This window comes from Phoenix dactylifera, chromosome 5, assembly GCF_051530095.1.
Source record: "Phoenix dactylifera cultivar Ajwa chromosome 5, Ajwa_hap1_PhDact_Kaust_v1.1, whole genome shotgun sequence".
In the NCBI taxonomy this organism is placed as follows: domain Eukaryota; kingdom Viridiplantae; phylum Streptophyta; class Magnoliopsida; order Arecales; family Arecaceae; genus Phoenix; species Phoenix dactylifera.
The window spans coordinates 20374575-20397440 of NC_143194.1; the positions used below are offsets into that span (position 1 = coordinate 20374575).

Below are 22866 nucleotides of genomic sequence, written 5' to 3' on the forward strand. Positions count from 1 at the left end.
GGTTACCTATTTATTAAACATGACAGGTTTAGATTGTAATTTCTGACCTGTTTAATAAATAGGTCAGGTTTAGATTTATGATTTTCTGACCCGACCCGTTTATGTCTAACCCGACCCGATTGCCACCCCTAAATTCACAGCACCAGATGATGTTGTTATGACCTTCATAAGGTTGGAACTGATCATAACCGTAATGGGTTTTCCTATTACGCATGTCTAGGTTTGACAAGTTTTGGATTGCAGAGCAGACCTAGGCCTAATTTTTTTCAAAAATTCAACCCGGGCTCAAAATCGAGCTAGACGAGATGTCCAAAGAGGCCCAAATTTGATTTAGGCTTACTGGAGGGGCAAGACGTGAAAAATTTATTGCTCCATTTTGCTCCTCTTTATTTTCCTCCATGTATATGTTGATTTGTAGTTCGACTGGTCCACCACTAAGCTGGTGGAACTGATCCAACCCATTATTTCTTTGAGGCATGGGGGCCAACATGGCTCGTGAGGGATGAGAGAGAGATAGGGTCGACCATTAAGCTGGTCCATAACAAGGGAGGTGCAAGTACTTAAGGAAACCCAAGACGCAACCGCTAGCCAATTGTGGGAAAATCTTAAAAATGGGAAGCAACTAAACTCTTTTTTTTTTTTTTTTTTTTTTTTGGGTACAACGGCTTACACACTACGAATGTGAATACGGCCAACAAAATCAAAAAAGAAAAAATTACGTAAAAGCCCTAACACAAGCCTACTATCCACCAAGATGAAACCACCAAAGTGGTAGGCCGTATAGAAAGCCACCCGATCAGTAATCCTATTTGCCCCTCCTGTAGACTTATGAGGCCTAGTAAAAGTTGCACTCCCCATTAATCTACAGATCTCATGGATCAACAGTCGATCCTTAATTGTGCATCTCCATCCCCAGATCCACTCAACTACCATAGCCAAATCGTCCTTAAGAATAATACGGTCCGCACCCAGTATTCGCCTCGCATAGTAGATACCCTCCCCGTCCCCAGATCCCTAAACTTTTCATGGATGACAATTGACCCACGATCCCAAACTAGACCATTACACAAATAAAAACCCAATCACCTGACCCGGCTGCCGAACTAGATTAGGCCCTAAGGTCGTGTTGTACATACAGTATCTTCAAAAAATCACGTACCTGGTCCTTTGACAGACAATGAACGCATGTAACATTCAAAATTTTCTTTGATGGGTATCCATGTAACATTCTACCCATTGTTTTCCCATTAACTCTATAAATTATAGAGAGTGCAGCCACGAGGAAAGGGTCAGTTTACAAAGACCATTGATCTTGGAGTACAGTGAAGTACAGGAGAAACACTAGTGCAACAGGAACTCATCTAGACTAAGCCACACTGCACAGCTAATCACTAAACCTATTACTCTCAGTTTTGTTTTACCTCTCCATGCTCGAAGCCACCATTTGAGATCCCCTCGAGTGATATATTTTTAACATTGATTAGACCTTCTTTATAATTTGAACAACATCTTCATCTTCAAGCTCGTGTTCCTGCAAGACATTGGCAAAAGTTTATGTTAGGGGCAGCTGACCCTATACAAAGATCACGCACAGCCAAACCAAAAATACCTTCCCAACTCTCTGGGGCTTATGCTTCACGCTTGAACCCCAAACCAATGCACTGCATATATCGATCGGCAAAGCTTTAGTGAAGGAGCAGCACATAATGATCATGAACTCGTACAAATTCACAAAGGATCAAACAGTAACACGAGGACACTCACTATTTGAATTGTTTCACCATGTCTTTGTGGATTTTAGTGCAGAAGTCTTCAACGGTCCTCTTCTTGGATGACAGGATCACAGGGTCCTCGTAATCTGGGTTCATTCCCTTTGGCTTTGTGTAAACGCGAGTCAGATCAAGATACTCCCAGATCTTTTCAAGAAGGCCATCGAGATTCCATTCCAGGTGAGCACTTTAACAAATGCACCAAAAGGAATATGGAATCGGTCAACAAACTAGGACGCATTCATATTGATAGGGAAAAGAAGTTTTATTTGTTTTCAGCCAAAATTACCAAGTCTTGGTAGAATCCACAAGAAAACGCGGTTAATGAGTACCTGATAGGGCAGTAGTGGGGAAGTTTGTCTAGGATTTCCAGCTCTTCCAGTGTAATTTGGTCGATCTTGTTCACAACATAGATGCACGGCGTATAGACTCTGCTTCCCTCAATAACATCTATGAGATCATCAGCTGTGGCATCATATCGAAGAGAAATATCAGCATTATGTATCCTGTATTCACTACAAATTGCCTTCACCGTTTCAAGGTCCAAGTGGGTGTTTGCGGCTGTTGATGTGAAGTTGATGCCCCCCTTGTCCTTTTTTCTGAAGGTTAAGTTAGGGGGTTCCTTATTTAACCTGCCATTATAACAAAGAAGGTATACATTACACGATCAACTTAAATATTAATAAAAATAACAGGAGAATCAATTTGGAATATTGCTCAGGAAGAAATAAAATGACAATCTGCAAACTCCAATTTGAGACTGAACATCAATGCAGCAAAATTGGGAAGTCAATTATGCAATATGGATCTCCACAGAAGCAATCTGAATCCCCTTTGCATAATTCAAATTTGTTAAAATCCAAATTGCAACATTACCCGGAAAGGATTATAATCGAAATTTATAAAAAAATTACCATCTGAAATCAAGAAAAACAATGGGATACAGATAGCAACAGGAACACTATTAGGTTTTGCACACATGTTTGAGTTCATGTGATGAATTGGGCTGCAGAGGGCATTGGTTATACATCAGAATTCTCACTGAAAAATATATGCATCGAGGATATCTTGGTCTCATTAGTAGGACAGAATAGCAAGAGCTGTAGTACGTTACTACCGTTAGCCATGCATCACAAGCACGGCCGCTAAAATAGACCAAGTGCAAGGAAATTCAGAGCCAGAATGATGGGATAAATATATATAATACAACGACTACGACGATGATAACAACAAATAAAAAAAAATTAACTGGGTTAATGACACAGTTCAATCCTTAGCTTCACAGACGTAAACCATGAATTTACTAGGAGGTCATAACAAAAAGTGGTCAACAGCTAAGGTTTATATATAATCAGAAGCTTGATTGTGATTCAGAGTTTCAATGGTTATATGTGCTTTACTAGTTGTCAATATTGAAAATAAATGATTTCATTCAATTATTTAAGCTTGTTTATGAAGTTTTACATTTCATGCAGTAATCCACAGATAGAAGTGGATGTGATCAAGCACCAAGCACATGGATACTCGGGCTTTCATCTCATAGAGATAAAAGATTGCTTGGAAGAAGTATATTTAACTGCTGCTAGAAGCCTTTTGGTAAACATAATTTTGACTGAAACTACAACAATCAAGGTAAATGATTCCCTTTGCATGTAGGCGCCTCCTACCAAAAACAACAAAAAAATGGAGATGCATTCTTTATTAGAATAAAAGCTATCAACTATCTCCATTTTTTTTAACATAACATTGACAATTATCTTCCTTTCATTCTCAGACACCAAGCTCCGGATAATATGTAATCAAGGTTAAAAAAGGGTGTGTGATACAATCAATTATCATACACCATAACATAAAGTTAAGACATGGAGAAAGAGGATAGTCAATATTTACCATCACTAAAGCTTAGTAACTGCATAAGCATAACCATGAAGAACACAGACAATTATCTTCCTTTCAATATCAGACACCAAGTTCAACATAATATGTAAACAAGTTTAAAAAAGGATGTTTGTTACAAGAAATTATCATACACCATATCATAAATTTTAGACATGAAGAAAGAGCACAGTCAATATTCACCATTAGTGAAGTTTAGTAACTGTATAAGCATAACCATGAATGATAAGCTTTGCCCCATCTAAATGGTGTTAATGCAAAGTTCCTTGTCAAATTACCTTAAACAAACTTTGTATACTAAAAGATAGCATTGATTGAATTACCTTATGCCAAATCCCTCGAGCTCTTTCTCAATAATCCTCTTGTGAGTTATCGGTTTTATTGCATCAAGAACAATCAAAATACAATTGCATGTCCTAGCAGTGCTGATTACCTGGAAAATAACAACTTGAACATTTAATTTGAGTAATATCAAAAATATAATTTTGCGGCCATGACTAATTATCAAGCTTAACTTAAAACCCGAAATGGAACATAAAACATTTACACTGAACAGATGAACTGTGTTTTGCCACTCTTGTCTAGGCCACCATGTGAAACTTCATGTCCATCTCAATTATATAATCTTAGTAGGAAAAAAATGAAATTATATAAAAACACTAAAATGAACTTAAACATGATGCACTTCATAATTCTTACTAATTTCTAACTACAACTTTGCCCATAAGTGACATACACACACCGACAATATACCTACATATATAAATAAATGCATGCATGTGTTTTATTCAGCATGACCTAAAGTCAAGGTTGTTACATTACATAGTATATGGAGTGTAAGTTTAGTGAGAATAGAAATCAAGATGTGACATCAATCAAGACTGATGACCAAGAGATGCAACAAAGTGCCCAATTTCATTACTTAGGATCTATTATATAAAATAATGGAAGATAGATGAAGGTATATATATATATATATATATATATATATATATATAAAATAGAATTAGAGCTGGTTGGATGACATAGAGTGTGACATCTGAAATATCATGTGGTTGGCGTGTACCTTGAAGACAAGGAAAAATTTTAGAACAATAGTAAAGTATGCCATGATATATGGCTCAAAGTATTAGGCAATAAAAGTACATATATAAACAAGTTGAAAGTAACAAAAATAAGAATGTTCAGATAGGTGTGTCGTAAATCTAGAAAGGATAAAATATAAGAAATGGACACACTAGAGGAGCTGTTGAAGTTGCACAAATTAAGGACAAAACAATGAAAAATTGATTGAGATGGTATAGATATGTACAACAAAGATATGATGAGATACAAGCAAAGAGAGGTACTTTGAATTGTATTGAAGGTGCTAAGATAATATGGATGGAGCCTGTGAGAAGGATACGGACAAACTTGAAATCAAGGTACGTTGTTCCGGTACCGGTAGGCGTACCAATCGCCTATCGGATCGGTACGGTTCCGGTTCGGACCGATTTGAACTGGTACCGAACCGGCCAACGTGCATTGCGCGCGGAAAAACGCGCGTGGACGTGCGTCTGCCACGTTAAACGCAGAGTGGCATTAAACACATTCGCGTGGGCGTGCTGCCTCGAGGAATTGCACCCAAAACCTAAGGCGGGCACGGTTCCCTGCGTGGGAAACCGCGCGCGGGCGCGCTGCCCCGAGGAACTGTGCGGGCGCGCTGCCCTGAGGGCGGGTACCGGTGCTTACCAGTCCGGTACGGGCTGAACTGGCCGGTACAGACCGCTTCAGCATACCATGCTTGGAATAATATCAAAAGTGGCTGTAAATGAAAATACTTGGAATATGAGGATATGTAATTTCATGCTTGATGATTATGATTTAAGAAAGAAAGGGGCTACATAAGGTAATATCCAACAATCTAGACTCAATATACAAGAAGCACATCTAAACACTCCAAATTAAGATTGGATCATCTAATCATACATGTAAAATAAAACACTCAAAACTAAAAAAATTAAGCCTAACATGCTGGAGGAAAAAATAAAAAAAGAAAAAATGCAGCACTCAGAGGTCAAAAATCTGCAGGTACTAGTGCCAATCATCAATATAACAACCATAACATAGCAAATATACTGATACTAACCTTTCGAAGTAAATCACAAGCATGAACACAACATCCTCACACGAAAGAAATAAATAATATGAGGCCTTATTGCTTTGGGAATGCCCATATTAAAAGTTTTTTCATAATGTATTGAAGTTAAAAACCTTCCAGAAACTATTTGATGAATCAAGTGGATGAGGCCATGCCTAAATTCTCTTCACATGCACCTAATCGAGGTTTGCTTGCAGAACCATACTGTTATATAAATTATAAAGTTTCATTGACAGAAAGCTATGCTGCCACCACCACTACATGTGTGACTAGACTTTTTGCAACCATAAGATCACAAATTTAACTACAAATTCATGTGCAAATATACATTGTATATTCTCAAAAATATTTAGGAGCATTCTTTTATTGATCAAGCATGATAAAGATTTCGAGGGTTTGAACTTTTTCTTATTTCCACAACTATATTGTTCCCATGCTTTTACTTGAGTAAAAATATCATTGATGGATTATAGAGATAAAAGACCATGTGAACTATATCTGATTATTTTCTACACTGATACAAACAACTAAAATAACATTCGAGATGCGCTCAGCACAAGCTTCAAGTCTATAAAGTGATGCTTGAAAACTACCATAATCAAATTGAGAATGATTTAGAAACTTAAAATAACATTGAAAATCCATAAGCAATAATTAATAGCTCAGTGACAGGAAAACGAACTAGTAGAAAAGCTTAAGCAGTAGCAGCAGAGAAAACCAATTCTCTTTATCTTCATTTTATAGATGGGTTAGAAACAACTGAAAGTTAAGAATTAGAAGAATAAGCGGAACATTACTTGCATCACAAAATAATTGCAAATTTAGAAATTATTAGACAGTACCCAATCAAAATAAAGTTCAATAAATTGGAAGAAACAAAGAAGAAGCCAAAAAACTTCATGCTCACGATTATATGTATTAAGATAACTAACAATGTTTATAGTAGACAGGGCTGAAAATGTATCGTTTGTGACTACACTCAAACATGATTCAGACCTCATTAGGGTCAACACAAGATAAAAACATTCAGCAACCAGAGAAGAAGTTGTTTTTGTGTTGGTTTCATTGATATTACTTTGCATCTGGCCAACTCTCACATACAGGAGCAACTAGTCCTAACCCAGCAGAGCTCGAATATCAAACACTGTCGACTAAGAGATTACCTAACAGCTCTTCTCATATGCAATTAAGAATTTATTGGGTTCAATTTTATGTCAAACCAATAATTTATTTTTGCAGCAAAAACAGGAGACATGTCAACTTCAAGAACAACAATGACAATAATATTAACATTGATAGATCCCCTGCTGAAGAAACAATTATTGAGTATGCAGCAAGTCGATTCCAAATTCCTAAGACATGTCAATTCTCCAGAAAAAAAACATGCCTCTTTTATATGGTAAAATTGCACGTAGTAGAATCTAACAGCATACCTGTGTAACATAGTATTTCAATTTTCAAGTTACATATCAAATCATAAATAAAATGTTTTATCAGTGATTCAGTACAATGCTAACTTTTTGAAGATGGTTGTAGTCTTTAGGTTGTAGAAAATCTTGGGCCATTTTTGGCAGGTCAAGATTGTTAAAGATGGACAAAAGCATGGGAGCATAGTTTAACACGACTAACAAAGAATTAATTCCATGATCCATAGTTGGATTGACTATTCAAGGCCTGTTCCTTTACCTGCCTTCCTCTACCCTTCCCATCCTTTGCACCCTCAATAATCCCTGGAAGATCCAATAACTGAAAGGGAAAAGTAAAGAGTGTCAAAAGAAACCATCTGGCACACAGACCTCAAAAAGAAAAAAATGTAACATACAAAGTAAAGTTTATATTTGTTTATTAATTCGAGGAAATTAATCAATCATATTAAATAAATTCAATTAACATGACCAAAATAGATAAATTATTTGGAGTGCACATCTGGATCAAACTCTGGGCAAACCCAACAAAGCCAATGTTAGTTGTTTAATCAAATTCTTGCATTTAACTCCCATTATCTTCTCAGAAGTGCAGGGATTAAAATCAGTCCCAATTTTTCAGGTCAGAAACGTATTAAAAAATTCTGGAATGTAAAAATGGACTGAATTCACCATGGGCAAACCCAAAACAAACACACTATAAGTTCTCTATCAAATAACTGTAAAAGTTCATTTGAATCTTGTGATAAACATGCAATGATGCCAATATATGATTTGGAGTCAAAAATCACTTAATAGGATTGCTATCTCTCCTCAACATTTGGTTTTCATTTTCTTACAAAATAAAAATATAGTTAATTTTAAAAATTTAGAATGTTTTCACACACAGATATATATATATAGAGAGAGAGAGAGAAGCATATGAAATAGCCATACTTATGGCATACATCAAAAATGCCAGCATAAATGACAATCTAGGAATTTAGGTTGGTAAGTATCATCAGTTACCAAAAAGATTCAGATAAAGCAATTGCACCATGGAAGCCAGAAATACATGCTTGAAGATGCCTAAGAAGTTAAGAACCTTATAATCAACAGATATTACCTGAATCTTAGCACCTTTATACATGATCACACCTGGAATACAAGTCAAGGTTGTAAATTCATAAGAAGCAACCTGTCAAATAACAAAAACATAATGATATGACAATACGTAAAGATGCCAACAAGAAAAAGATCCTGGAACTAGAACAGCCAAAAACATCACGAGAATTGCTTCTATAATACTAACTATAAACTAATGATGTAGAAGTTCTGCAAATTTATGAGCTACAGCAACTTTAATGTTCTATAATTAGATGTTATGACATGCCTACTGCAGCAGCAAGCAAGCATGCAGGTGGAGGGAGCTGGATCTTATTTAAGGGTTGAATCTAATCCATAAGGAAAAGCCATGAACTTTCATATGTCAAAATTACAAATATAATCCGTTAAAAACATGATCTAGAATTCATCCTGGCAATCATTCATGATTTTTTTTGCTGGTTTGCTAAATACTGTCTACGATGTAAAAACCAATTTTTTTTAAGGTTTAGTATTTGTGTTTGAAGATTTTGCAGGGAAATGCAACAATCTGATAGGATGTTCTAGGCCAGAAATAATAAGCATTCCATATATTGCATATGTTCGTCAAAAATGTTTGACAGTTGGAACTCATTTGATACACATTCGCAAGTTCTACTGTAAATTCATCTGCACGATCATCTTACAAAATTTTAACTCATCAAGACTCAAAAATGCAATTAAGCTGCCAAATCAGGATGATGAACAATGTCAAGTTTTGTCATGCCCCAAATTATGAGTTCCTCCTTCTGGTAAAATGATCGTAACCTTTTGTTTAGTTGCCAGGAAAAGAAAGAAAAGTAAAGAAGGGAACGAAAGGAAAGAAAAATAACTGCAAATTTTCTCGAGTTTGGTTTAATCAAGAATATCGTGAAGGAAGTTGTGCAGAAAGTAGTCATGAGCAGCTTAAGTTACATTGAGCCATTTTCCATTTTAGGGGAGAAAAATTTAGGTGCACTTGAGAAACTTTTGGCTTATTAATTTCTCTTGTTTTTTGTCTCTTTGAATTTACTTTCAAGAACCAAGTAATGGAAAAAAAGATTCTTATATAACAAAAGTTCTCTTTCTTTTCAGTTATAAATGTTTGAATGGACAAGTTCCAAAGCTTTTCATTATTGATATGCTTCAATAAGACCATACTGTCATCTCTTTGATAACATTAATATAGTACATCCATAGTTATCATGTTTTCCATAATTTTATGTGGAAATCTATCTTGCTTTCTTAAAGTTTGAAATTCTTATATATCTCCATACATTGAATACTTTACCTCACTAAATTAGTGGCCTAATATCATTCATTTTTATGCTTTTAAAGACTGAAAAGCCTCAATTTCCACCAAGGGTACATTTGCATTGCATGTAAATGGAGCTAAAGCTTATACTAGCAACCCATATCCAAGTGCCTGAATGTGTAACTCAACAATGCAACTCACTTGCATATTTACCTATCATATATGCAAAGTGACTTCATTTTTGTAAAAGAAAAAGAAGAAGATTCTGATTCACTACTCATAGATAAAGATCTACAATATCCAAACTTTTCTTGCTATGTTTGCATAAGAGGGGCCAACTTTGACCAATATCAACATATGGTCAGTCATAGATGATTGTGTCTAATCATGGTTAACCATGATTTATCATGTAATTTTAATACCTTCCAAAGGTTCAAAACTATCATGTTAAATAGATGGAACTATAATTTATCTTTAAGTAATTTACTTCCCTGTGCTGAAATCCAGAACTTCTCAAAATTACATGCAACCAAACTGATGCTAGAAGAAATAATTTCCGTTCAATGATAACCGTTCAAACTTTCTCCTAGTAATACATAAATTCCTTAGATTTACATTTTCTTATCCATTATGAGTGACTTGCTTAATACAAATGATGAACATTTTCATGTTAGCTTGTTATAAATTCAGATTCTGCTTGTGCTGCCAATCTGATTTCAGCAAGATCTCTCTTCTACTTCAGATATCATCATTTTAAATCAAGCTTCCTCTCTCATCTTGTAAAGTGGCTTGGTTTTGGCATAAGCCAAGCATAGTATAGTGCAAAGGAATAAATTTGTTTTTTATTCAGTGGCATTGCAAAGAAACAAGTTTATTCATCTCTACCTTCCTTTATGTTACTAAAGGAACTTTACCATCCTATGTACCTGCAGCACCTTAGATACAGTTATCATTATTTTAAAAAATAAGCACGAACAAATTTCAGACTTTCAGATTTACTTTCTAACCCTACTCAAAAAAGTTTATCCCATCTACTTAATGACAGCTTTCAGGATCAAGTTGCCCAGAATTTGTGATGAACAACACTCAACCACAGGTCAATACTCTAACACCATTACCACTGGACTTTGTCCTTATTTCCTTAGGGTTGGCTGTATGAAGCCTTATTCATAAAACATTCATTTTATTCCTAATAGGGTTATTCTGGTCTTATGAAAAGCTTTAACCATATCCTTTCTCACAACCTCCAGTGTCAAATCTCTGAACTAGTGTCTTGTTAGTTCTAACCATGGTGATTTAGGCACCATGAGGGTTTGCCATGAAACCTAAAAAAAATATGGGGGTAGAATACCTACTTTGAGGATTAAGCAATCTAAGCTTATGCAATCAAAAGCCACCCAACAATCTTCCCTTAACATGGAAAGGATCTAAAGAAGAGGAAAGTTTTAGAAGAGGTAATTGCATTTCATTTGTAAAACAGATATTCTGAAATTTTGAGTATTGATGCTTCTGGCAAAGAATATGTTGAAGCATCTTCAGCAGCATAAACAATAAGGAAAATGGGGGAATAAATCAAGGTTTCATATTTCTCCAAAACAACGATCTTTGTCCCCCAACAATGACAGTTATCACCCCTAAATCCTACCCGCCCAGAACTTGAGGCAGAAAAATTTGTGGATTGTAAGTTTACAGCCATGGTTTCTCCTAATTGTTAAACAAATTGTCCTATTTATGGCCATACAATGGAACAAGCACATTAAATCACATGCTTGAACATGGTCAGTCCACTACAAAGAACATCAAGCAGACTTGGAACATACTGCAGATTCACATGGATCCAACAATCAGTCCATGGTTTAGAGACTTGCATAGATTTGATGCACTCCCACCTGGATTCAGGCATTTGGAAATGAATGCATATTAGATCCTTGACACCAGGGCTAGCTCATATTTCTAGGCATCTAGATGTATGGGACCACTACAAATCAAGCAATGAGTGCAACGTTGCTTCCAGATAGTTCGTCTGTTATTTAGAACAGATCACTGAACGCCACATGAAGCCTCCACTTAGTTTGTAGCATCATATCAAATCTAAGTTTCTCAAACAGCTTGCTACTCTATTGTGAAAGACTTAAGTTAAATCCTGCAAATTGAGGTGTCATTTAAATCAGAAGGTGCAAGAAAACAAGAAATATTAGGATACGAGGGTGGGGGAAAAGGTCATAAATGTATTTATGGTAGGAAAAGTATCTCATAACCTAGTTGTGAACAAGCATTGACAAGTGGGGTTTCACAGAAACTAGAATTCAAGATATTGATCTTACAAACATATGGAGTTGTATAAATTAGGGTTATTTTTGTAATTCCAAAGGCAAGGATTCACTAAGTCAATACTCAATGTACTGAAAAAATAATGCCTTGTGGAAAAATAGGCAACATATTTATATGTTGAATACCCTCAATTAGCATGTTTTGAGGCTTCAATGGCATAAAAAGGACTATAGGGTATATGAACAGAAACAATAACATGAATCACTGCTGATGAACATGAAGAAAAAGATTCAAGCAACAAGGAGCCATAAACATCTAATATATCAGAGTATAACAAGTTAAATCATGGAGACTAACAATATGAGTAATCATTTGTTTCTCAATAAAATGTTGGTAGAAAGCTTCTATAAAAGAAAACTATGTAATAAACATCAGTAGTCTTCAGCAAAAGAGTTTCCAGAAAATGGTGTACCTCTGAAAAAGTGCCGGTTAACTTGTTAAGCAGTGTTGATTTTCCAACAGAGGGAAACCCAACTAGACCTACACGGGAATCTCCACTCTTAGTGACATCAAAGCCTTCACCAGCACCACCACCACCACCTTTAGATGGAGGTGCCAAGAGCTCCCGACGTAACTTTGCAAGTTTAGCCTTGTACCAGAAATAATCATCAACTCAATACAGATAATCTTAAAAAAGGGATTGATGAGAGATAAAAGGAAAAATAAGGGATTGATGGAATAATCATTTATAATAGTTCATTCTTTGCATGAGAAAGTAGTTAATTTTATGTGCACTTTATTATTCGATATTGCATTATATTTTTTATATGGTTATATTTTTATTTTAGGATTTCGTTATATATTTTCAGTTCATTAAATATATGTATATTTTAATTACTTTAAAGAAGCAGTAGTTGCAAGAACGTAGCTAAACAATTTTAATTACACTCAGACAAGTGACAAAAAACTCAGATCAATTTCTTGCACTACCTTTAAATCCAAGCTTGGACTAATACCAGCTCAGTGGAGGATGAGTGAAAAGGTGAAGATGATTATGAGATTAGAGAAAAACTTATGAATGATAAAAAATGCCAAAACATTACACGACTTCTCACATGGAAAATCTAGTTTACTCCTTCACAATATAATAGACATTTCTTCACCCTAGAGATCAAGACCACGTCAGTGATAACATTGTTGGAGCCCATGCAGTAACTTACAACGTTTGTTCATCAAAGATCTCCGTACATGAGCATGCCTTGCAAGTGACAAACCTAACCTTCCTCACTTTACAATAATAGTTTATGCTAATATATTACAATAAGAGAACTTCTCAGAAAAGAAAGTAACTATTGGAAAAGAAAAAATGGAAAAACGTGAGGAGGAGATAAACTTCAAGCCGTGTAAAATAAAGATCAATGCTCTAGCTTGTAACCACTTCTACCAGAGTGGGTGATAAGTAATAAAACATACCTTAAGCAGACCAAGATGGTGTGCTGTAGCTTTATTTTTTTGTGTCCTCGCCATCTGCCAAAAGAAAATAGATAGTATCATTAAGTCTCAAATTATAAAGTCAAATAAACTTTACAGAGAAAGCAAACGATAATAATATATGTAAAACAAGTGAACAGTCAGAGATTATCAAAATCAGCCAGGTTCAAGCTATCAGGGCCACTTTCTCTACCACATCCCTTTTCCACTCCATTTGGAGACACTCTATCCTTCTCTTAATACTAAATCAGTTCCACCTGCTTGCAAGTTTGCTTGTGCCCCAACAATCATATAACATCAAGATTCCGATTCTCCATATTTGAAGCTAGATAACCACTCCATGTTCTAAGACTACTATTTATCCAAGGGCAAGAAATAAATCGGCGATCCTTTCTAAAAGCCTCGATCTTTTTAAAAGGCACGGATGCTAGAAAAATACCTAGTAATTAGTTTTCATTCAAATCGAAATATTAGCAGCAAGAAAACATTCAAAACAACTAGTTCCACGGGTATTTGAATCTTTAAAGAGAAATTTCTATGGAGAACTCATTGAGCTAGAGGTAGGCAATATATTTATTTCATTGGAACTGAAACCCTAGGAAAAGGTTTCGTTGGGAGCAATCGATTTCATCTCAGGAGGTAGTATAAGTCGCCGGAAAGCCGCCGGAGATGATCGCTCGATCGAATGAACAAGAAAGAAGCTAGGGTTTCCCGACAGGATAGGGTTCTTTGGAAAGGGGAGAGGAAGGGTACCTCGTCTTCAATGTCTTTAATCTTCTGCATCACGGTTGCCATTGTTGCTGTGCTGGGATCTGGAAGCTGGGGCGCTCGCCTTCTCCTTTGGTCTCGAGATTTCGGTTCAGTCGCGACCCCACGGGCCGGGACGGAGAGGTATATATAGACAGGTCCAGGTTATCGCAATTGCAGAACCATCAGTAGAAGTTAGGCCGGTCCTGCGGCTCCTGCCCCATTTTAGACGGGCCCGGAAAGGAGTTTCTAGGGCCGTCGAGTTAAGCCGGGTCTGAAACCTTGATCAATTTTTGGGTCAGGCTCGGACTAGAATATATATTTAGCAGCCCAGTCTGAGATGGAAGCTAAATAAATAGCATAATACTAGCAAGCACGCGCAATGCACATTCGATGAAATTTTTTTGTTTTGGTATACCGGCGACTCACAGCATACACACGTGAGTGCACCCAAAGAGATCAGAATGAAGGATGTGACAAAGGGAGTACGAGATAGACTCAGTATCCTCCCAAAGAAAGGCATCCGAATGGGGTGCACCAAAAGAGACAACCCAGTTGGCTGCAAGGTTTGTCTTCTGAAATACATGAGAAATCCGAAACGAGGCAAGCCCCTCCACAAGGTGATGCTAAATAGTATATTATAATCTCTCTATTTTTTCTCTTGTGTTATGATATAGAATAGAGAGAGAGAGAGGATATGAAAGCTTATCTCTTTAACAAGATAGCAATAAGATACCTACATTTTGACAAAAATGATAGTAATGAAAGTAATATAATGGATTAGTTATGATATCATATTCTGTTTTCACTTAGAATAAATGTAGAAACAAAAATAAAAAGATAAACTAACAAATAAAAGATCCAATACACATATTTGACAAAATAAAATAAATAAGATTAAGATTAAAACGTTATAACATAGAATACAACATAAAATCAACTAAGAAAATATGACAAAGAAATAAAAATAGATTACTCACAAAATTTTGAAAAAATGATTAAAAAATAAAATAAAGATGATAATATAAATATAAATAATGAAGGTGACTTAAAAAGTAAGTTCAAAAAAGTACAAACATAACCAAAAACAAAAAAAATATCAAAAAAATAAATACCCAAAATATAAACAAAATTTGAAAGAGCAATAAAAATAAAAATAACTCAAAGATAATGTAAAAAAATTGAAATTAGAAAAATAAGTTAAAAATAAATAGTCTAATATAATTTAAAATATTAAGCTTTTAAATTGATGTGTTTATAGTAGAGGATAAAGTTAAATAAAATTTTAAAAAAAAATGTGAATAAGGAAATAAATAAAACATAAAATATTGCAATGAAAAATAAATGAAACAATATGATACATAATAGAAGAATGAAAAAGGGTTGATTGAAAAATATAAGAAATGACAAAATATAAAAGGTAAAATATAAAAATTAGCAAACATGTAAAAATACATATGTATTTAATGAACTATAAATACATAACAAAATCCTAAAAAAATATAATCATATAAAAAATATGATGCAATATCAATAAAAAAAGTGCACTAAAATTAAACCAACTGATGTAAGGAAAAAGCAAAAATTATAGATAAAAATCTAATATGTTAAAATTAAGAATATATCCAGGTCTTATATAGAAAGATTGAGATTAGGATTGATGAGGATAGAAAAAAAGAAGCTAGATATATGGGGCATAAAGGAAAGAATGAGTTTTGGAAGGGCTTGGGTAGAAAGAAAAAGATAAGAATTGGCAAAGAAAGTGACGGAGAGAGAGAAAGCAACGCAAAAGGGGTCGGAGCTGGAAATTTTTTTTTTTCAATTAAAGTTTTAGTTATTTTGATTTTGAAATTGACTTAAATCCGACATCATAAAGGAAAAGGATGGGAGAAAGGGATAAGTAATGGTCTGATTTGACTGGGAGAGAGAGCAATAGCACAAGGAAGAGATCTTGAGATAACCATCATATTTTTGAGATATATGAAATGATATTTTTTGGTAAAAAATTTTAACTATCGAAATATATATATATATATATATATATATATATATATATATATATATATATATATATATATATATATATATGATTTCAAAACTTGTTTTTCTATATCTAACATAGATATTAGCATTATTATAAAAGAATTTTGTTAGTAACAATTTTTGAACTTAATTGTCAATTTAAATATCTTTTTTCTAGATTTGTTGTTCCCTCTGGTTCCAGCCTCCATGTCTCCAAAGTATATTTCTAGTTCCATCAATATGCAGGATTATTAAGCATAGATTATTTTGGTCCAAATAATTTGGGACCCAGAGCTTAGATCAAGATCTTTAAAATTTTAAGATATCAGTTCATCAAGATTGCGATGAACTGAGATTTCTATGTATTTCATTTGATATATAAACACCGGAAAAATTAGATTTTTTTGGGGTTTTTAATTGATATTTTAGGGTTGAGATCTTAGCAATATTACAAATATGGGATTAACATCTATATATTTAGACATCCATTTAAAATATTGATTAATTGGAAAATTATTTAGTAAAGTATAATGATAATTGAAAATACTGGTTGGTTTATTATATGGTCCCGGATAACGTGTCAACATTTGCCGGTTTATGTTGCTTGAGATATTAGGATCTAATATTTTTTATACGATACAAAAATCTTGGCTCGAACTTAGAACCCCTAAGGGGGTGAAGGGTAAGAGTACTGCATCATTGTCTAAAGGTTCAAGTTGGCAACAAATGAGTTCAATAGCTAAAATGTTCCCCAGCATTCTTGAATAAATCTTCTTTTCGATGAAGCAAATTCTTGATTAAACCCTGCAATTGTTTTTGAAAACTCATGAAATATGTCATACTCTCATCTAAATATGGCCTATCAGATGATATGGATAGTTTTGATATATCGATGATCAGCATTCATATACTCCCTTCAGGTCATGTATTTGTGTTAGATACAAGTAAATCATCTCTAAGGCTCATTTGACTATCCGTAACAATGGTCGTGATCATGCATCAACATGCATGAGACATATCACTTGATATTAGGGCCATCTAGAGATGCATTCGATGGTGCATCTTTATTTTTATTTTTTGAGCAAAAATGAAAGAGACCTACCTGAATTATAAATTACAATTATTCTTCAAATACACAAAAATGCACTTTTCTAAGCTTGAACCCGAAACCTCTAATTGTCAAACAAAAGAATGTTATCAATAGGATATGCTCCGATGCACCTCAATATTAGACCAAAAGATTTTCTACTTCCAAAATCACCCCATACCCATTTGAAAATTAGTCTTCTGCGGCAATTAAGGGTTACATGGGATAAACTAAAAGCGACAATTCACGATCAACTAACCTGATCCAAAATTGACCCTAGATAAGCAAGTCTGGGCAAACATAACCGAATCAGCAAGGGATCTATTTGACTTAACCCATCTAATAAATGGGTGTAGTTCAAGTTTGAGATCTGACAAATTTACCCAATTAATAATTAAGTCGAGTTTATATAATTGAAATTAATTAATTTAAGATATCTCCAACTTATATAATTTAATTCATTTTTTATTAAATAGATTATGGGGGTCAGATGGAATTACATATTTAAGAAAATAGTCATATTTGGTATTAAAATTTTTATCTATTTAATAAATAAATCAATTAGGGGTTGACAAATATTGGACCTGCTGGACCTGACCCATTTGCCACTCAAGGCCTGTTCAAAGCATTTTCCATGTGACGAGGTGTGGCCCAGCAGCATACCAACTTGTCTTTGCTAGGTTGATGATAGAGCCTTTTTACTGCAAAAGATGGGATGGTTTCCGACACCGAGGCTGTCCCGAACAAAAATCATATAGGGCGCATACCATACTGGATCGTATGGTACACGCTCCTACTTCGGCCACGTCCAAGAGATGGGGTCGGTGATGGGGTTCGTGGAGCGAAGCCTTTCTTTAACTCAAGTTCACTTTCTTTTGCTTCATTTTTTTTTTTGACGTGACGCTTGAGGCCACCGCCGAGCTAGCTGTCATTTTTTATTCCTAATGGAAGTCCATCAATATCTAACGTTGATGCTTGCCAATCGAAGTGTTAGTATTAAAACTACAAAATAAATTTAGGTTTTAACTTACATTTATACTAAAAATTATTATTTTCATGTTCAAGTATAATTTTTGGAACAAATATCTATCAGAATTACTTGGCAAGTCGGAGATAAAGAAGTGGCGATTGGAATTTATATCGAATTGTCCATTATAGGCACCAAGGTAATGCTTAGCATAATTAGTACTTTTATTACATTTGATAATATGTGTTTCATTGCTTAGTCGTTAATTATCATATTATTGCAATTCCTATGATTGCGGAATTTTTGTTCTCAAATATATAGAACGAATATTGGATAGAGCATCACCCTCAATTAAAAGGTTTCTACCCTCTTCCTAAATTTATTTATCTTTATATTATATTGTTCTAATACTTAGATGTATTTTTTTTCGTGCAAAATTTGTGTTTTAGATATTGCAACATCCAAATTCATTGACTACAAAGAAAAAGTTGGTTGATTGATGCACAAGAATTATCATTATAGTTGTGATTGTGCGGCATCGTCTATTTTACAAGATGTAAAGTTTTGACAGTTTAGATATGAACATTGATCTATATATATAATGGTTAACACTCTTCTTAGGTTTTTATTCAATTTGTTATCTATTTCAAGGAATGTAAAAGTTTTGCATCTCTTTTGAAGTAATACATTATATGACCAAATGATACACATTAGAAAAATGACCATCTAAGTTTCAATACATACCTTTAAGTATATCGATACAAAGTTTCGACAACTCGGTGTTCACCAGTACACACCACATGGCTAAGTGATACACACTCATCGGCTTCTTGATACACACTTTAAGCTTTGCTAATACATACTAAGCATCGATCCAATACATACCTTTAGGTATATCGATACATACTTTCCAGATCATGGTGTTCAACAATACACACTGCATGGCCAAATGATACACACTAGGAAAATGGCCATCCAAGTTTCAATATATACCTTTAATTATATCGATACACAATTTCGACAACTTGATGTTCACAAGTACACACCCAATGGCTAAATGATACACACTCATCGGCTTCTTGATACACACTTTAAGCTTTACTAATACATACTAAGCATCGATCCAATATATACTTTTAGGTATATCGATGCATACTTTTCAGATTATGGTATTCAGCAGTACACACTGCATGGCCAAATGATACACACCAAGCAGAAGGGCCATCCAAGTTTCAATACATACCTTTAAGTATATCGATATATAGTTCCGACAACTTGGTGTTCACCAGTACATACCACATGACTAAGTGATACACACTCATCAGCTTCTTGATACACATTTTAAGCTATTGTAATGCACATTAGCAGCTAAGCATCAATCCAATACATACCTTTAGGTATATCGATACATACTTTCCAGATCATAATGTTCAGCAGTATGCACTGCATGGCCAAATGATACATACCTAGCAGAATGGCCATCCAAGTTTCAATACATACCTTTAAGTATATCGATATATAGTTCCGACAACTTGATGTTCACCAGTACACACTACATGGCTAAGTGATACACACTCATCGGCTTCTTGATACACACTTTAAGCTATTGCGATACACATTAGCAGCAACCTAATACATACCTTCAGGTATGTTGATACATAATTTTCAGAATATGATATTTAAAACATGGTATTCGCCAATACATACTATATAATTTTTTGATACATTATCTATAGTCAGAATATGTCAACTCTCGAAATTTTCAATTATTGAATGGTACATTCATCTCACATTAATGCATATAAAAGTGCCAAAAATGGAGAGATGTTTACAACTAAAAGTTTCTAATGAACAAAAAATAGGTACCCATAATCCAAGCGGCAACCTCTTTCCAATCAATTATCTGCAATGCAATAAAAACTTGATGAGCTCCAGTAGATATGTTCACTAGATCTTTTAAAACTTTGAAATGAAATATGAATAGTAATATTAAGTAAAGACTTCTAGTTAAAATACCCATACCTTTTCTCAAAGTTTAGCTTGCGAGGCACCAACTGTTGTTGACTTGGAACCACGTAATACTGCAAAATATAAATACATCTATTATCATGATATATATTAATGAGAGATATCAACTAATACTAAAAATGTTGTTAACTTGTACCATGTGCGGGTTGAGATGATAAGGCACCGAAGAATTTGGATATGGATATGGGCATGTTTGAGGAGTCCAATTAACTAAATAATTCATATTTCCTTGCATTATTGAATCTCGAACATTGATGGAGCATCCATGATAAGGTGTTATGTGCTCTTGTGAAAGAATAGATGATTCTCGAGAAGGAACAACATCATCAGATCCTCCTAGCACATATTTGTTAATAATAAATTGTCACACACAACAAGTTATAATATTCAATTGACATATTAAGTATTATAATTCATAGATTATCAATTAGCATCACATACTTGTATCTCCTTTCGTTATAGCTTCTCTATTCTTTTTCCTTCTTTTTTCAAGTGCACTCTTCATCCTTTTAGTGCTTGGACCTTTCTTAATAGGTGGGGGCTTGATTGTTATATAATTGCTAGGTATCTCCATATGACATATTTCTAATACAACATTTTTTTCTTTTCTATTGTCAACATTATTTATATTCATTTGATGTAGCATCCCTTCGACCTTCGTAATCAATTTATCAAGTCCATTTTCAATGATATTTAAAATATCACTTGAAATAGCACCTTTGACTGCAACAGCGATTGCCTTTTGACATACTCTGGTATAATAAGAAGCCAATGTTTCCTTGCCATCTGAATGGACCCCTAGTTGATGATTATTTGAGAATGCTCCATCTTTTGCATACTTAGTCCATCATTTTAATATATATTTAGACAGCAAATGAAGAATATTATTATGATGAAGAACCTTCAGTGTATGCAAACATAAAATGCCCATACTCTCAAATTTTAATCAGCTACATTTAATTGAGATATCAAGCGAATTAAATTCAACAAAACCAGGATAACAACCATTTGATGGAGTAATCTTATAAGTATATTTGCCATCCTCACATCCTGTACATTCACAAAGACATGCAAGTTGGCTCTTGAACTCCTCTTCGAAATCACTATAAACATGTCTTGTATATTTTTCAGCTGTTTTAATTAACATAAGCAGTCCGCAAACATAAACAACTGGTTTTGTTTGTCTTTATTTAAAATCTTCATACAATTCCTTCTCTCGAAATAGACCTACTGTTTTCTGATACCTTTCTATAAACATTGAAAGAGATAATTTTTTGCAAAAGAAGCTTTTGAAGTGACCATATCTACTCTCACTTTGTTGTGTCATTGTTATATCCGCACAAAAGGACTCTCGACAATATACTAAAGCCCATTTCTCAAGTAATTCATACAATTCATTCATCCATCGATTTTTCTTGAGTTTATATTTGTTAACTAAGCTTTTCCATTGTGATTGAAAATACTCCACAGTGCGGCATTCATATATGCAAGCTTTGAACTCGACTTGAAATCTAGGATTACTAGAATATATATGAGAAAGATTTTTTGCAGCATTTTGAAATATATGCCATAAACATAGACGGTGGCATGTATTGGGTAGGGTTATTTTGATCGCCCTAAACATGGCGGCACATTGATCTGTGAAAATTGTTTTAGGTTGTTTTCCTGACATGGCAGTTAAAAACGTTCTAAACAACCAGACAAATGAATCAATTGTTTCATCAAATAATAAAGCTACCCCAAACACAATCGTTTGCTTATGATGATTAATACCAAGAAGTGCAGCAAAGGGCATTTCATATTTATTTGTCTTAAAAGTAATATCAAATGAAACCACATCCCCAAAATATGCATAGTCCATAATTAATCTCCCATTTGCCCAAAAGAAACTAGCCAATTGCCCTATTTCATTGACCTGTATAGCATAATAAAATGAAGGATCTTCTAACTGTCGACTCTTCAAATAATCTAAGAGAATTTGTGCATCTCCAACATTAAGTAGTCTCGTTCTCTTTGTACGCAAATAGTTAGAGTAATCAACTCTTGTAAAGCCGACATATTCAACACCTTGGGATCCTTCGGCAAAAAAATTGTAAGCTTGTGAAGGATTCACTCCAGCTTTTTCCATCTGACCAATAACTATCATATGAACAGGAAGTAGTTTGCGATGCGACCTTAACATATATGCCTTGTCAGGACTTGTTAGAGGATGATTATGATCAATGATAATTTTACTCACAATCCATAAATTTTTACGATCAATTTTAAATTCAACACGAGCCATGCAATTAGTTCTCTCGATCGCTCGTGGTTTCTTAGTTATATGTGTAGGATGAGAACCACAAGTACCTTCTTTATTGCACAAAAATGTTCTACTCTGTATGTTTCCATCCTTTCTGATCCTACGGTGACCCTTGCGAACACTAAAACCAACTCTCTTCGCATATGAGTTATAAAATTCATATGCTTCTTCTGATGAAGTAAACAATATACCAACTTTTGGGTTTGAATCTGAACCAACAACTATCTTTTGCAATGAACTTTCATTTTGAATAGATATCTATGAACATCAAATAATACAAAAAAAATAATATGTCATATTCTTCAAGATAAAAAATAACTATGGTGATGCATTCAAAAGTAGTACATCAATAATTATAGCATTGCA

General features: G+C 34.3%; 1 protein-coding gene and 1 pseudogene across 1 annotated transcript; both read right to left on the minus strand.

Annotated features, from left to right (window-relative positions):
• Positions 1–1200: 1200 nt before the first annotated feature.
• On the minus strand, positions 1201–14260 carry LOC103722709 (GTP-binding protein-like protein). Its single transcript, XM_008813361.6, has 10 exons — positions 14101–14260; positions 13330–13383; positions 12329–12505; positions 8335–8406; positions 7492–7551; positions 3989–4098; positions 2102–2401; positions 1765–1956; positions 1610–1661; positions 1201–1531 (listed from the first exon to the last, which is right to left on the minus strand). The coding sequence occupies exons 1-10, from the start codon at positions 14140–14142 to the stop codon at positions 1481–1483; spliced, it is 1110 nt and encodes a 369-aa protein (XP_008811583.4). The 5' UTR covers positions 14143–14260; the 3' UTR covers positions 1201–1480.
• A 7124-nt stretch (positions 14261–21384) lies between these two features.
• On the minus strand, positions 21385–22158 carry LOC148703444 (protein FAR1-RELATED SEQUENCE 5 pseudogene; annotated as a pseudogene).
• Between the last annotated feature and the right edge of the window lie 708 nt (positions 22159–22866).